Source organism: Panthera uncia, assembly GCF_023721935.1.
Source record: "Panthera uncia isolate 11264 chromosome A1 unlocalized genomic scaffold, Puncia_PCG_1.0 HiC_scaffold_17, whole genome shotgun sequence".
Classification (NCBI taxonomy): Eukaryota; Metazoa; Chordata; class Mammalia; order Carnivora; family Felidae; genus Panthera; species Panthera uncia.
Genome location: NW_026057577.1, coordinates 30,722,521 through 30,738,646, shown reverse-complemented (window position 1 = coordinate 30,738,646; position 16,126 = coordinate 30,722,521). Strand labels below are relative to the sequence as shown.

Below are 16,126 nucleotides of genomic sequence, written 5' to 3'. Positions count from 1 at the left end.
TAGAAAAGTTGAAGAGCTAAGTGGCAGAATTCAAAAGTAGAATTATATCCTCTGGGTTCCTAGTTCATTCTTCTTTTCACTACTGATAAATGAAATTTCATATAAATGCCACTTTAAATATTTCCATGTGGATGGTAAAAAGAGGGCAATCTAGAACATTTCTTTACACCAAAGTTTCCCCAAAATCAAATAAAAGGGCATGAACAAATAAGTTTGGAGAATTCATAACTAAAGTTAAGAAAGTTATTACAGTTTTTCTTAAAGCCATCTGTTAATATGCACTACAAATTTCCAACAGAGTGATGCAAAATTTCCCAAACTTACTTAAATATGAAGCCATTTCCCCCCAATCTTGGTCTAAATTACACAGAACATATTTTGAGAACTGATATTTTAGACTATCATAATTTTCTTACACACCCAGAACTTGTTTTACATACCCAGAAAGGAGAGTAAATTTATTTAAATTATTCAGTTAAAAAGAAAAAAAAGTCTGAAAACTTTGCTAAGGATTCTAACTGATCAGTTCTATAAGTTTGTTGTCTAATTGCTTTATTTGTCTAAAAATATTTTTAAAACACAGCTTTGCCAGATCAGCAAAGGATAATCAGATCAGTATCAATAAAAGGATTCTAAAGATGGAGCTCTTAAAGGAAAACATTTAAGCTTGCTTTTCCCCAGAGAATAAATTATTACAGAGACACAGAAGCCAATTTCTGTTATATTTAACACTCCCAATGAAAGTGAAAAATTATCTTTCTAATTTGACCTTGTAATATTTAAAAAATGGACTGCACCATCCATTTGGATCTTCTAATGCTAAACACTACTTTGAGTGTGACAGGTTTTTTGCCATCATTGAAAATATAAAACCAAGTTTAAATTTGTTAAAATGTATGTTACTACTTATCATAGGCCTTTCTTATAAACTAGTAAATATAACTATATTTGTGCTAACAGCTTACATGGCATTTTGAAAAGTGGAAAAGTCGTCAACTTGTGATCCAAAAACAAGAAATCCTAACTGAGCATAAGCAAAGAATATTATAAAAAACATGATGGCAAATCCTACTATGTCTTTGAGACAGCGGGACAAGGTTGTTGACAGCTGAGACATTGTCTTATTAAAGCTTATGAATTTGAATATCTGAAAAAGAACAAAGTTAATTGAAATAGAAGAATATTCAGTATCACAATTACTTAGAGTAAGTTAAATTAATTTCACAAAAAAATTGCTTCAAATTAAAGGAAGTGCTTAATGATAGGAGTGTTTGAGGATTAGCCCACGATCATTCCAAGACAAAACTACTTTTATAATTACTTTATAGTTAAGAAAATCCTTTTGCTTTTTCATAACTTTGCAGCTTCAGTTCCCATTTTGCTAATAAAAGATATGTCTAATCTGCTGTATTTAATATAATAAAATATAAATACCTTTATCCATGCAAAAAAGATGGTAATAGCAATTATATTGTTGTAATAAATGTACCAGTATGCAAGAAAATAGAAGTCTGAATATTTTTCAGTGTTTTTTAACAGGTCTTCAAGTAAGAGAAAAATTTGTATATTACAGTATATGTTGAAGGAAACGGCCACAAAACACAACTAAATGGAAAAATAAGAAAGGTTAAATTAGGGACGGTTTCCACCTCTAAATCTGCAGCCTATGAGCAGACAAAGGAGCAAGTTCATCAAAAGTTTAATAAAAAGGGAGGGAGAAATAAGACGTAGGCTTTTACATGAATGAAAGTAAGCCTCAACTTACAGAAGTTTAAAATAGCATAATGATCACAAAAGTAGAAAAATACTTATCACCTGACCATCCTAAACTATCTGCTTGTTTCTTTGAGTTATAAAGCACAAATGTATAAAATGATTATATTATTCTGACTAGGCTGTGTTTGTGCTCCATATAACTACGTGATACCAAGAAGTTGATATTTTATTTATTTATTTATATATTTATTATTTATAATTCCAGGGTAGTTAACATACACTGTTATGTTAGTTTCAGGTGTACAGTGTAGTAGCTCAACACTTCCATACACATGATATGTAAAAGTTTAATATTTTCTACCACATAATACTAGAAGAAATATTTTACAGTAACACAAAAATAAGCCTTTTGAGAGCCTCTGACAACTCTTCCAGAAGAGGATTTCAGAACCAGGTTACCTCAAGTATCACAGCTTTAGAACAGTCATGAAAATCTTCCTTTGAACCTTTGCCTGAAATGCTCAGATAGTTAATCATTCAATGTTACGCTGTATGTTAAATTTTATCGGGGATAGCAGAGAAGTAGGTGGCTCATTTTCTGACTCTGAGACACTTTTAATCTGGTGTTGGGAAAAAAGGCTTATATTCTGGATTGGCTATAACTAAGGGTCAATAAGGGTGAAAGATCACGTTGTGTAAGCCAGAAATATTTGTTCACTGTTCCTAACACCAATTGCTTACCATCTGTCCCACCCCGCCTACATATCTATGTTTATTTTAATATGTTCCAGTGGTGAGAACGGACAGTTTTTGGAATTCCTTTCGGAGATTATCTCCCCCTTCCTGGTGTTCTCTGTGCTCACAAGCTACCCTCTGGCTGCTCACTCCCTTCTTCCCCCTCTTCCAGGATCTGCCTAGGCTTGATTTTGCATATTTTTTCAAAATTGTGAGGAGGAAAGCAGACTGAGGCAACATAGGAGAGTACATGTCCAAAAATAACCATGATTTTCAACATGAGGCCCTATAAGAAACATATGTTTGAGTGGGGGAGGGAGACCTCTTGTGCACTTTAAATCATAATACCTGTAGAATCACCTATTCTAAGTTTATGCTGGTCCTCTCAAGGACTAAATCAGGAAAGAAAGAGACTTCATCTTTTTGGTGGCACACCATTAGTTTGCACTATGACAGTTCCTTTTATGACTGATACTTGCAGCTTTTGAAGGAAGTTCCAGATGAGTAGAAAACCTCCTTACTTGGTAGATTCAGATGTGATTCCCTTGAACGATACATATGAATATACACTTACCACCAAAAGTAGTAATTCTAGCCAGTTCCAAACACTTTTGAAATAGGCAGACTTAAATTCTCTTATTTTTTGGGCTTCTTGTGTTGTGAAGACAATAAGAAAAATACAAAATGTGATTTCACAGGAAGCAATAATATAATCATAGTGGCTAACATATCTGAGGAGCTTCACAGAGTAAAACTGCCATGAAGTAATCATTCCTCCAGTTGCAGGGAATTCTGCCACCAATCTGTAAAATTAGGTTAGCGGAAGTCACTGTGTATTTATTTCAAGCATTTGTTTTTCAGTACCTAACTCATTGTGAAGTTTCTAATTAGTGATGATGTGTACTTTAAGAATCAGTTATTTTGTACAAAATATGTTTTCTTAGACTCGTGTTCAACTTAAACTCTAGTGGATTTGCCTATTTTTTTTAATGTTTATTTGTTTTTGAGAGAGAGTGTGAGCAGGGGAGGGGCAGAGACGGGGTGACATAGGATCCAAAATGGGCTCTGTGCTGACAGCAGACAGCCTGATGTGGGGCTTGAATTCATGAACCAGGAGATGATGACCTGAGCCGAAGTCAGATGCTTAACTGACTGAGCCACCCAGGTGCCCCAGATTTACTTATTTTTTAATGGCTCCACTTTTTTGTATTCTGAATATTCACAGTGGTCAGAGACCAACACAGTGGAGAAAGTAAGATGTGATTATAGGCAGACATTCTTCCTATTTTGTGCTCAGATTGTTTGGTTATAACTGGGAATACTATTTTATCTCCACAGGACAGTGAGATGATGTTCAAGAAAATAGTACATGGTTAGTTACTGTTATTAGGACTCCCACCAAAATGCATAATTCTTGATTATTTCAGAGAAGGAAAATACACTCTCCCCCTTTAGATTAGCAGAGACACTTCTTGCTTCTAAATGTTAAGCTTATATATTCTACTTAAAACAAATGTTTTCTGTTTGCTTTAGACACAGGATGTTGGATACAGGGATCTATATGCAAACAGAAGTATAAAAATTAATTCCTCCACTAAATAAAAATATTTGAGGTTGTTCACAGTATTTCTAGTGTTCTCTACAACTTTAGATAGCTAAGAATTGGCAGTAATTTAAAGAACGAGTATCTCTATCATGATGTAATTTTCCCACTTAGAAATATTAGCAAATATTATTGGGAATGGAATAAGGTGCTGCGAAAAAATATGTAAATAAATAAAACCAGTTAAATAGAAGACAGAACTGTTTAAAACTGTTTCACCTTGCACATAGTAGCTGCACAGCATCGAATAAGTGAGTGAAGTGAAACAAACCCAATATTTTGATCTGATGCGTACACTAATAAGGGAAAAAAGGAACTGTATTCTGTTTAGTTTGACAGATATGTTTGCAAAAAGGAAAGCAAATGAATAAGGTCTTGACTTAAGTAATGTGCTCCCCTACAACTACTGATTAGATATATTACCAGTTTAAAGTTTCAAAATCTGCTGGTTTTAAAAAGTAACATTTTATTTTATTTTATTTTTAATGTTTATTTATTTTTGAGAGAGAGCACGAGCTGGAGAGGGGCAGAGAGAGAGAGAGAGACAGAGGATCCAAAGTAGGCTCTGTGCTGATAGCAGAGAGCCCTAGGTGGGGCTCAGACTCACAAACCACGAGATCACGACCTGAGCCGAAGTCTGATGCTTAACTAACTGGGCCAACCAGGCCCCCCTAAAAAGTAACATTTTAAAAGGTAACACAGAATAAGCATAAAACCCACAGACAGGAAATCTGGACTTAGTCTAGGGTAACAAGGAGTTCTTTGTATGATTTTAGGCCAGTTATCCCAATGTTTCTCCTCTTATTTAAGGCATACAAATGACTTGTCCTCTTTATCCTGATCAGGACTATTGGAAAGAGTGATTAATGTTGGTAAAAGCTCTGATTTTCTGAAAAAAAGAGAAAAAAAACTATAAAATAAGTGGTGTAATATCCATTGGCTACTTAAGAGAATTCATTTATTTTATTCATTTTGTATAGGGTTTATTCCATTTTACTTTCTTATTATTTTTTTAAAGTTTATTTTTATTTCTGAGAGAGATTGAGAGCAAGAGAGAGTGGGGAAGCGGCAGAGAGAGAGGGAGAGAGAGAATCCCAAGCAGGCTCTGTGTTATCAGCCTGAACCCAACACGCTATCAGTGCAGAGCCTGATGCAGGGTCCAATATCCCGAACCGTGAGATCATGACCTGAGTCAAGATCAAGAATCAGATGCTTAACCAACTGAGCCACCCAGGAGCCCCTATTTTGTACAGATTTTAAAGTCCAAGGCTGTGTTTCACTGTCACTGTTGCACAAGGGCAAAATCCTCTAATCAGAGTAGACACCAAGTCCATATTTCATTCAGAGTAAAAATGTAAAACTCATGAGGGAGAAGTGGCTCACTGAGATTTTAGTGGACACTACTTTTTGCTTTTCGAGCAGTTATTATCCCAGTCCTCCTTTCTACAGAACCCCTACTGTATTAGGCATCCACCATTCCCAGATCACTCAGAGAAAGTGGATTCAATCCCCAGGCAGATCCAATCATGGTAATCCTATTTCCTTTGCCAGTGTTTGGTTCTAGAACACAGGCCTAAAGCCAATTAGCATGATCCAGGTTAGGCAAATGACCTAAGGTCATCAGACTGATGGAGATAATTTTTTCTCTTTAGATAGTTTTGTCTCTTCCCACTATCTCTTCCTTCTCTTTCTCTTCCACCTCTTCCTCCTATGGGAATGTCTCTCATCATCCTCCTGGGTCTAAGTTAGCCCAGGTATGTATGTCCGTATTGTGCAATGGACAGAAACGCAAGAGAGTAAGTTTTAATGTGCAAACTCATTTCAAACTTCTGCTTGTATCCTATCTGCTCCCATGCCACGTCACAAAGATGAGCCCAGGTTAGGAGCCAGGGAAGTGCACCCTTCCCTGAGTGGCAGGGCACCACGAGGTTATATGGCAGAGATGTGAAGAACTGGGGCCATTTTTGCAAGGTCACCACAGGCTCTAGTCATTTCTAGGATGCTGGGTACTGGTATATACTGTTTGAAATTTAAATTGTTCATTCTTGAGACAAGAATTCAAACCTTACTAAAGAAGCTCATTCTGAAAGCAAATCAACGGATCTGAATGATCTGATTTAGAGGAAGAAATCAAGACTAAATGTTAGATCTGTGCAGCTGCAGAATGACAAGAAATAAGACTATGTGTTCCTAGTATAAAACTGACATATTGTATGTAATTCTCCATGTTCTTGAATATCTTCCAAAACAATGAAACAATGAATATGATGTTGCTTTACCACATTTTTCATTATTGGCATAAGTTCATTGTATTTATTTTGATGCCTATGATTTTAATCTCAGCAAACACACAAACTGGAAACCCTAACAAGGGCTCTGGATGCTATTAATTAATTCATTTATTAATTATTTAAAATGTTTTTAATGTTTATTTATTTTTGAGAGACAGAGAAACATACAGAGTGCCAGTGGAGGAGGGACAGAGAGAGAGAGGGAGACACAGAATGTGAAGCAGGCTCCAGGCTCTGAGCTGTCAGCACAGAGCCTGTTGAAGGGCCTGAACTCACAAATCCTGGGATCATGACCTGAGCTGAAGTCGGATGCTTAAACTGACTGAGCCACCCAGGTACTCCTTCATTTATTTTTTAAGGAGGCTCCATGTCCTGAACTCCATGGGTCCTGAACTCAAGACCCTGAGAAAAAGAGTCTCATGCTCCACTGACTGAGCCAGCCAGGCACCCTTCTGGAGGCTTTAAAAAAAAAAAGTTACAGACAGGGAGGGAGCCAAACCATAAGAGACTCTTAAGGACTGAGAACAAACTGAGGGTTGATGGGGGGTGAGGGAGGGGGAAATTGGGTGATGGGCATGGAGGAGGGCACTTGTTGGGATGAGCACTGGGTGTTGTATGGAAACCAATTTGCCAATAAATTATATTTTAAAAAACTCAATATACTACGGTTTTGAGTCACTTACCTGATGATGCAAAACAGGTTTACGTTAGCATTGTATAACGAAAAATCAATGAAAATAACTCTGGTCCCTCTTGTGATCCAGCTGTTTAGTCGAAGGTTAATGAACTTGTTTTTTGTGTCAGATTTTGATTTTGATAAAGTGAAAATAAATCCCCCATTTCGGTAAACACCAACAAATCCCCAGTGCCAAGGGGAGCTACTATTAGGAGTAGAGTATTTCCATCTATTAGGTATAAAAAGAATAATGGAGAGATGAGAAAGCCTGACTGAAGTATATGCAAAGAATTTAAGCTAACCTTAAAAAAAAAAAAAGCAGTATTAAGTATCACAGTAATTTTGAGGCAAGACAATGAGTTAAGGATTAAGATTTAATATAGTTTTTAAAGTTTATTTTTCTAGAGAGAGAGAGTGAGGGAGGGGTAGAGAGAGGCAGAGAGAGAATCTCAAGTAGGCTCTGTGCTGCCAACGTGGACCCTGACACGGGGCTCAAACCGGCAAATGGTGAGATCATGACTTGACCTGAAGTTGGACGCTTAACCTACTGAGCCACCCAGGTGTCCGAAGATTTAATATGTTTTCACTTTTTGGTGTGTATTGTGGGCAACACACTGGATTAGATGCTGTGAGAAAAGTTTTTTTTAAAAAATCCGTCTGTTGCCTCAGGGAACTTAAAATCGAGAGAGCAATGATTTTTTTTTCTTTCATACATGTCTCTGTTGTCTTATGAGATCTTTAGGCTTTTTGTAGGACAGGAATATCAAGGGCTGTGATTTGGAAATATCTATTTCAGTATGGTAAAAGTGGGGCTTCATAGTCTGTCTTCTACAGGTCATGTACTATTTATAAATATCAATAAAGAAGAGCTTTGTTACAATGTCTATATTGTTATAATGAAAGTTCATAAATCAGAGTAAAATGAGCATACATAAATTGTTTCCATCCTTCCTACTTTTAACTTAATTATGAGATTTCAAAACATAAAGCCTTAACTCCTCATTTCAGTCCCTGTTCAGTTTCCTCAAACAGATTTGAAGGATTATCTGAAGATGCACTGCTTCAACTCGTTTTTCTATCAATAATACTATGTTTGTTTCCAGGAGAAGGGTAAGTGGTAACACTAAGAAAAAATACTCAGATTTAATGACAATTTCATTGTTGTATTTTCCAGTGTTTTCCACATGGTTGTTAAAATGAAACAAGAACATTTATTATACCAACCTTCTCCTACTTCCAATTTTTATGATGTTTTTAATTAGTGAATGTTTCATTTTAGATGGACAAACAAGCACACATTGATTATTAATTTGGTTATTAGGGAATGATAAGTATTATGATTCCAAATCTGTAGTGTTAATTTTGGTATTTAAATTACTTGTAGTTGTTATGAGAATTTGGAATATTAGAATACCTAACAGATTAGTTTTCAGATTCCAGTTTAAAATGTGCAATTGAGTAATTGATTTATTTTGTAATTTTTCATTGAAAGAGAAGTAGTATATAGTACTGTAATATTTAAGGCGATGTGTCAGCATACTTACGCGTTTATTAGATTTATGAGAATTATACATTGCTATCCTATAGTATAGCCAAAAACTTAAACAAAGGAAAAACAAATCAACAAAAACCACAATGCAATGATTAATCTTGGGGCTATAGGAGAGGTTGTTGAACAAAAGAAATTTTAATCACTGTTCATATTTATAATATGAATCATTAATGGACTTGTTATCAACTTGTTAATTGAATTGTTAATCGGCTCATGATTAACAAAAATTATGATTTAACTACAGGCTAAGAAAAGTGTGTGTTGAGGGAGAGACACATGACAGACGACTTTCATGACAGAGATGGTAGGTACATAAAACTGTAAAATCAAGGGGCGCCTGGGTGGCTCAGTTGGTTGAGCGTCCAACTTCGGCTCAGGTCATGATCTCATGGTCCACGAGTTCAAGCCCCGCATGGGGCTCTGTGCTGACAGCTCGGAGCCTGGAGCCTGTTTTCAGATTCTGTGTCTCCCTCTCTCTCTCTGCCATCCCCCATTCATGCTCTGTCCCACTCTGTCTCAAAAATAAATAAACGTTAAAAAATATTTAAAAAAACCTGTAAAATCAAGTAATAGCAGTATAAAGCGCATTATTTAGAAATAGGATGTACAGGGGTGCCAGGGTGGCTCAGTCGGTCAAGCATCAGGCTCTTGATTTTGGCTCAGGTTACGATCTCGTGGCTCGTGAGTTCAAGCCACATATTGGGCTCGGCACTGATAGCGTGGAGCCTATTTGGGATTCTGTCTGCCTCTCTCTCTGTCCCTTCCCCACTTGTGCTCTCTCTCTCTCTCAAAAGAAATAAATAAACTTAAAAGAAATAGGAAGTATATACCAAAAGAAACAACTAAAAGAGCTAAAAGGGGCTGCTTCTGAAGAACTGTGAGTAGGAAAGGGTGGATATTTGTATTTGTAACATTTTGATAAGTATTAAATTAAAAAACTTGTTCTCTGCCCCCTATGATTTTCATAGGATCCTAAAAGCAATGATACCAGCAGTTTCTGTATTGAGGGGAGGAAATGTCAGTGGCTTTGGGTTTCATGTTTTCAGTACAGACAGAATTAGCCTCGGCCAATTTGGAGAACCCTGCTAGAATAGCTTTGGGAAGGCGTCATCAGATGCGGTGCCTCCACGGCATAACTGCTCCTTTTCAGCGTTGGCAATAACGGAAGATATTGCTGAAGTCAGCCAGAGTGAGAAAGGAGGGAAGCGGCGGAGCACACTTAAGACACTCCCTGGGGTCCCAAGAAGCATTTGGCATGGGTCTGAGGGAATCTGGTCAGAGACTGAAAAGCTGAGTATTGTAAAAGCGTAGACAGATTCCTTACCCTGTGTCCGGAACGACTTAGCACTTCATATACCTGAGTTAGAAAAAAAGAATACTCTCTTATATCCTTTGGTAAACAAAATAACAGGTTCACTCTTACGTTTCTTTTTTTATTAATTTTTTTTTAAAGTTCATTTATTTATTTTAAGAGAGAGAGAGCAAGTAGGGGAGGGGCAGAGAGAATCCTAAGCAGGCTCCTCACTGTCAGCACAGAGCCCGATGCAGGGTTCGAACTCATGAACTGTGAGATCTCGACCTGAACTGAACCCAGGAGTTGGGCGTTTAACCAATTGAGCCACTCAGGCACCCCCAATCTTATATTTCTAAACACTGCTCCTCTGAGTCTTCCTCTGGTATGATTATTGAAATAGTCTCCTTACCTGCCAGACCTTTGTTGGTTTATTTGTAAAATATACCTACTTTCTCAGTTTTTAAAAGGTACAAAGGCAAGAGGCTAGAAAAAGTTACATGTAACTACTTACTCAGTTTCCTGCTTAAGGCCAAAATCAGACGTGTCTTCATTGCTAGAAGTGTATTTGTCATAACATTCACTCATCAAAGACTGAAAGGATGAGTAGACCTTGCACGTGTTGTTGCGGACTTTTAGTTGACGGACTCTGGGCACTCCTAAAAGTATGTTCTCATAGTAGATGCGACTGCTGTTCTTTAAATTATACAAAGTCTTGTTCGTGTACCATGCGTCCCAGTACAGACCTTCCAAAAGGGGTCCTTCCATAAACTTCATATAGAAAGATAAATGTTATGGGAAAAGTATTTTCATGTCATTTGTATAACAGAATCTACATTTAACATTACCTTAAAAGCATGAGTCAGTGAGTGTATGAGTATGAAAATTATTGACCAAGCCACCATTAACATGAATGGAAATGATGATGTCGAGGAGGATAAGGAAGATGGTTAATATTTACTGAGCTCTTAGGTAGTAGGCAATGCTCTAGTTCTTTAGAAATACTAACTCCTTTAATTCCACAACCTTTTACCCTTTCTTATATGAGGGGTACACCAACAATTGTCCCCTAAGAGTATCAATGCCCATAGCCATGTATTCATGGCTGTCATGGCCCTAATTCAGGACTTGCCCTCAGAGTTGTCTGTGTTCCCCTTCCCCACTAACTCCAGTGGTGGCAACTGCTACTCTTGGCTCTGCCCTTCTAAGAGATCCCAAACCCAGGGTTCAGTTTTTTCTTTTCTGCCTTTGTTTTCTTTGCCACTGGCCATGCATACTTCAAGACAGTACAATAAAAAAGAAGCAGGGTGATCTCCACTTCTAGTCTCGGGAGAAATTCCCTCTTTCTTTCATATTTCACCTGGTCTATACCAATGACCTCTAATCATCTGACCTCATCTCACACTTCCCCTCTCCCTCTCAGGAAGTGACCTTGTCTCTTTCATAGGTTTTAGATTCCTAGCATGACATTCATGATTTGACCTCTTGTTCAGTTTATAGTTTGCCCTTTCCATCTCATCTTCTACATGCCTATAATGCCAAACAAAGTGTCATATGTAGAATTACTTACAGCACATACTGTTTATTCTTCCTAGAATGCCCTGTTACTCATCCTTTAAAACTCAACTGAATTGTCATCACCTCTAGAAAACATTCCTGTCTCTTCTTTATGTGCCCCAATGTTTGCGACTTGGGATACCTGAAACTTCTGTTCTCTTAATGTGAGAGCATCTTGCTAAGTTAAATGTAATGTAAAAAACAAGTCTGTTCCAATGTTGATGGAATGATTCTCTCACATAGTTAAAAACACTATAAAGTTATATTTTACATATGTACTATTTATTTGATTATATACTGTACATTACTGTAATACACACAGTATAGGGCTGCATACCAAAATTATATATATCTCACTTTACAGGCCATGAAAGGATTTTTTTTAAAGTTTATTTTTTTCAGTAATCTCTACACCCAAAGTGGGGCTCGAGCCTATAACTCCAAGGTCAAGAGACACTTGCTCTTCTGACTGAGCCAGCCAGGCGCCCCCATTTAAGGATTTTTTAAGAATAATTTTCACTATACACAACTACAGTTTGATGCGGATCCTAACCCCACATAATGTTTTTCCAAATACAAAGATAGTGTTAAAAAAAGTATAACTTTTTTAAAAGTTATAAAAACTCTATTACACTGAGAGCATAGGTTCTCAATATACACTTACTAATTGGTTGATTCTAAAAGTTTAAATAAATGATATTCATTTTTACTCATTCCTTCAACAAATATGTCTCCAGTGCCTATTACTTGTGCCAAGAGTTTGTTTATGCAATACCATAAGCTACTTCATTCTCAGTCACATGATACCTTACCTTCCAAAAATCAGTTATGCTGCAAATAGACTTAAAGTTGGTTCTTTCATCACCAGGCACAGAAGTGTCCAAAAATAGAGATGACATAACTTTGTTTAAGTAATACATATGTGGGTTTACCATGCCAAAAGTCACTAAGAAGAAGAATTTTTGTTTAAAAATTTGTCTTTAAAAAGTCACTTTATCAGGATTAAAAGTTAGTTAGATTTTGTTCCCAATCTTGTTTTGAAAATCCAAATTTTTTCTTGACTAATTATAAAAGTAATTTAAAAAATGAAAATAGAAATATACAAAACAGGAAGAAGTTTTGTGTCATCTCACTGCTAGAGTTAGGTTTAGCACATATTCTTGAGATTTTTCTGTATGCCTACACATTTATAAAGAAAATAAGTTTATTTTTACAAAAATGAGATCGCATTATGCATAGTCTTCTGCCAGTTAGCTTTTTCTCTATTTTTACAGTAAGCAATATAATGGTAAATAGTTAAAGCTATGGACTTTGAAATCAAACAGATGATTTGAGTCCCATCATAAGGATAATACCTGATAGTTTTGTTATGAGAAGTGAGATAATGCATGTGGAGCACTTAAACCATGTTTTGGCACAAGATAAGAATTTTTAAAACTATTAACTAATATTCATTCTCTCTCTAGGAGTAGGTGGGTAGGTTTTAGAGAAGGGTATAGACTAACTATGTCTTTTTTTTTTTTTTTTTGCTAGAAATCTTTTAGTTTTTACAAGTATCTATCTTCAACATTACTTCGTGGCACATGAGTTTATGCCATGCTTTAATGTTCCATATTATTTCACTGTATATACCAAAATGTTAAACAAATCCTGTTGATGAAGATTTAAGTTGCTTTCTTCCTAATTATAAAAAGGTTTTTTTTTATATCTGTGAATAATGGAATCATGATCTTTTATATTTTTCTGTTCCCCAAATGTTGTAATAAGCATTTAAAAACCAGTCTAAGCTGGAGTTGTCTTTTCAATCAAGATTTGACCCAAATTCACTCCAACTATACCAAGGAGTTAACGGATATATAATTGCCAATGTGTAGGCCATGTCAACTTGTGATACGTCTGGCCATTGAGCTTACACCTACTATTTGTTGGGCACTCAAAGGATAAAATACTCCTTAATACTGATTCAGTCAATGCTCTTGACCCACAGACAGGTGAAATGCAGGTTGATATGTTTTCCTAGTCTCCTTATTAAAGATTTGCATTGTTCAATACCTTCTGTGATTGGGCACCAGCATACTTTACTGTTGTGCAATTTTACTATCACACAGCTGTGCAATAGGCCAGGGAAAAGAGCAAAGCAGACAAGACTAAGTTCTTTGGCTTCATTTGTAGTTTGACCTATGAAACTGAGATAATGTATCAACATGGTTCTAAAAGACATCATGTGACAATTGCCAACTCAAGGGAATAACTGTACTCAAGAAAGAACTGACAACTAAAAGTAATAACTCAATCAATGCCAACGATGAAAGCTTTTCATTATGTCTGCGACTTAAAGCTTTGCCCTTTAAGAGATGGAAATAGTGTACATCTAAAGGAATTTAAGATAGGTCTAAAATATGTCAATACTTTTTTTAGAAGTCTTAGTCTGAAAGTCTATGGTTTATAAAGTACATATGTTTTACTTTTCACCTCCACATAACTTCTTAGTTCAGTGTCTTCATCTACATCTGTACTTACATATACATAGGTTTATTAAAAAAATAAAGTAGAGTGACAACTCCTGAAGTGTGGTTCTAATTTCTACTTCCTTTCTGTAATGCAGCTTAGGTTTCGGAGCCCCTGTGAGACATAAAACAAATTTTTTCTTTACATTATTATGTAATTTATAATGTATATAAATAACCATGATGGAACTGTGTTTTCCACTTTTATTCTGATACACTGTGTGAAGGCAAGCTCCAATTGCTTCTGGTTATTTTTTTTATTCTCACTTTCATGAAGGAGGAATAATTACAACATTCCCAGGGGGGTGAGAGGGCAGTCACTTTATGACTGTACACTAATGAATTTTATAACATGGACGTTTTTTCAATAGTCCCGTCTGAAAGTGAAAAAGCAAAATGCAAATAAATAAATAAATAATAAAGAAAGAAAGAAAAAAATAAAAAGAAAAAAATTCCTCATCTTCACAATCGTTTTCTCTACCATCTATATTGCTTCCTGGGAAGGATGGATTCCGCTGGAGGGGTAAAGGACTTGGCCTGGGGTTCTACCGAGGTCACGACTCCCCAGACCAATAAAGGACTTTGGAGAAGGGCCTAGCGACGGTATTTGTACAGCAAGTAACAGCTCCCAGCTTGAGCCTCGGGCAAAGGGCGGGTACCACCTCCCCTCAAGGTTTCAGTTTCCGTCTGTGAAATGGGACCCCTGTACACCCCGTCTCAAGGGGAGGCTGTGAGGGCTACACGTGCTGGAAGTCCTATCTCTGACATGAATAGATATGGCGCTACATAGTTACTATCAGGGTGTGTGTAATTGCCAAATCGGCCCTGCTCCACTACTTCCTAGGATCACCCCTCACCGCCTCGGTGCCACCGTGACGCCTCAGCCATGGCCGACCTGGAAAACGACACCCGTTTGACCTCCCAGGTCTGCCGCGCCTGCGCGTAACTTTTCGACACGCGCCACCTAGCTCCTGCGCCTGCGCAAACCCTCCCGCTTCTCCACCTGCGCAAGCCTTTCTACGAGTGACAAGCGCGCGTGCGCACCGAGGACGCTCTGGAAAGCGGCAGGCTGAGGCGGGGTTAGGAATTGCGGCGCTTTATCTCTGGCGGAGGGGCCGACTTCTAGGGCAAATCTGGCTTCGGGCCTGGGGTTGGTGGTGAAAGTCGTAGTAATTAATTGTAACGGGCTACTGTTTCTTGAACACCTTTTACATTTATTGGCTTGTTTAGTCTTCACATCCCCCCTTCCTGAAAGGTAGGTGTTTTATCCTCATTTTAGGTCTGGAAAAGCAGAGCGCTGAGAGGGTCAGTGACTTACCGAAGTCCACAGGTGGCGGGGTCAGGTGTGCAGGACGCCAGAACCCGAGTGCCTGACCAGGTGCCCACGCTGCCCCTGCTGCCTGCAGACACCGGTTCTCATGAACCGAGAGCTGCAGGTAGAAGTAGCTCCCACCCTTCTTCCCACCCAGTATGGCTAAAGAAAATGATAAAATAGATTTAAACAAAATCCAGCTCTGAAGTGATGAGGGAGAGTAGGCCTAACAGGAGTCCTCGGGAGCCCAGACTCACATCTGGCACTGAAGCTTTGCAAAGATGAGAAGGTTTGTAAACCAGCTATAGAAAAGACCAAAGAAATTTGGCTGTAAATTAAGGCATCCGAAAACCCGCCAGGATATGAGACAAGAGGGAGTCTCATGTTGGAAAAGAGGAAAACAGATTCAGTAGAAAGGCCCTAGGGCAGCCAGCAAAGAAAACCATCAAGCTGCTTTTGGAAATAAAAAATAAAGCTTCTTTTGTTATTTCTCTGAAAGAGATGTAGAGTGATGTTGATAAATGCTATTTTGTGTGCAGATGAAAAGCAAAACGAGGCCACACAGCAACAAGGGTCAAAGACTACCAATAATAAACAGGAGAGGCCTAGCAAAAGGCCATGGCCAGTGGATAGGAGGCCTGAGAAGAAAGGGCTAGTGTCCTAGCTTAAGGACAGTATAATAAAAGGATTTTCCCATTCCTGTACTTAGACTCTGAGATGCTCACAAAATTATGTTTTCTAATGTACTAGCTTATCTGAAGTTTAAATGTAGGAGGATCCCCCCCCCCCCCCCCCAATACAGGTATTGAAATTTACATGAAGTAAAAGAATTAAGCAGTTGAATCTGCAGACTATTCTTGTTCCATTGAACTCGGTAGACTCAGAG

The 16,126-nt window shown here is 37.6% G+C and overlaps 1 protein-coding gene and 1 long non-coding RNA gene across 6 annotated transcripts in view; one reads left to right on the top strand and one right to left on the bottom strand.

Annotated features, from left to right (window-relative positions):
* The window catches only part of PKD2L2 (polycystin 2 like 2, transient receptor potential cation channel), a 47,688-nt gene extending 32,836 nt beyond the window's left edge, over positions 1–14,852 (bottom strand). The window contains exons 1-8 of one of the 3 annotated variants that reach the window (XM_049649250.1): positions 14,786–14,852; positions 13,942–14,043; positions 12,234–12,367; positions 10,379–10,635; positions 7,029–7,250; positions 3,026–3,254; positions 1,435–1,605; positions 966–1,147 (exon numbers count right to left, since the gene is read on the bottom strand). In XM_049649250.1, coding sequence (XP_049505207.1) covers positions 966–1,147; positions 1,435–1,605; positions 3,026–3,254; positions 7,029–7,250; positions 10,379–10,635; positions 12,234–12,367; positions 13,942–14,043; positions 14,786–14,816 — 1,328 coding nt within the window. In that variant the 5' untranslated portion in view covers positions 14,817–14,852. Of the gene's footprint in view, positions 1–965; positions 1,148–1,434; positions 1,606–3,025; positions 3,255–7,028; positions 7,251–10,378; positions 10,636–12,233; positions 12,368–13,941; positions 14,373–14,785 lie in introns of those variants that run through there. The other 2 variants (XM_049649249.1, XM_049649251.1) reach the window with 2 other exon arrangements.
* LOC125935539 (uncharacterized) overlaps positions 14,783–16,126 on the top strand; it is a 139,286-nt gene continuing 137,942 nt past the window's right edge. For all 3 annotated transcript variants that reach the window (XR_007461710.1, XR_007461709.1, XR_007461708.1), the window contains exon 1: positions 14,783–15,183. This is a non-coding gene — a long non-coding RNA (uncharacterized LOC125935539). The remainder of the gene's footprint in view (positions 15,184–16,126) is intronic.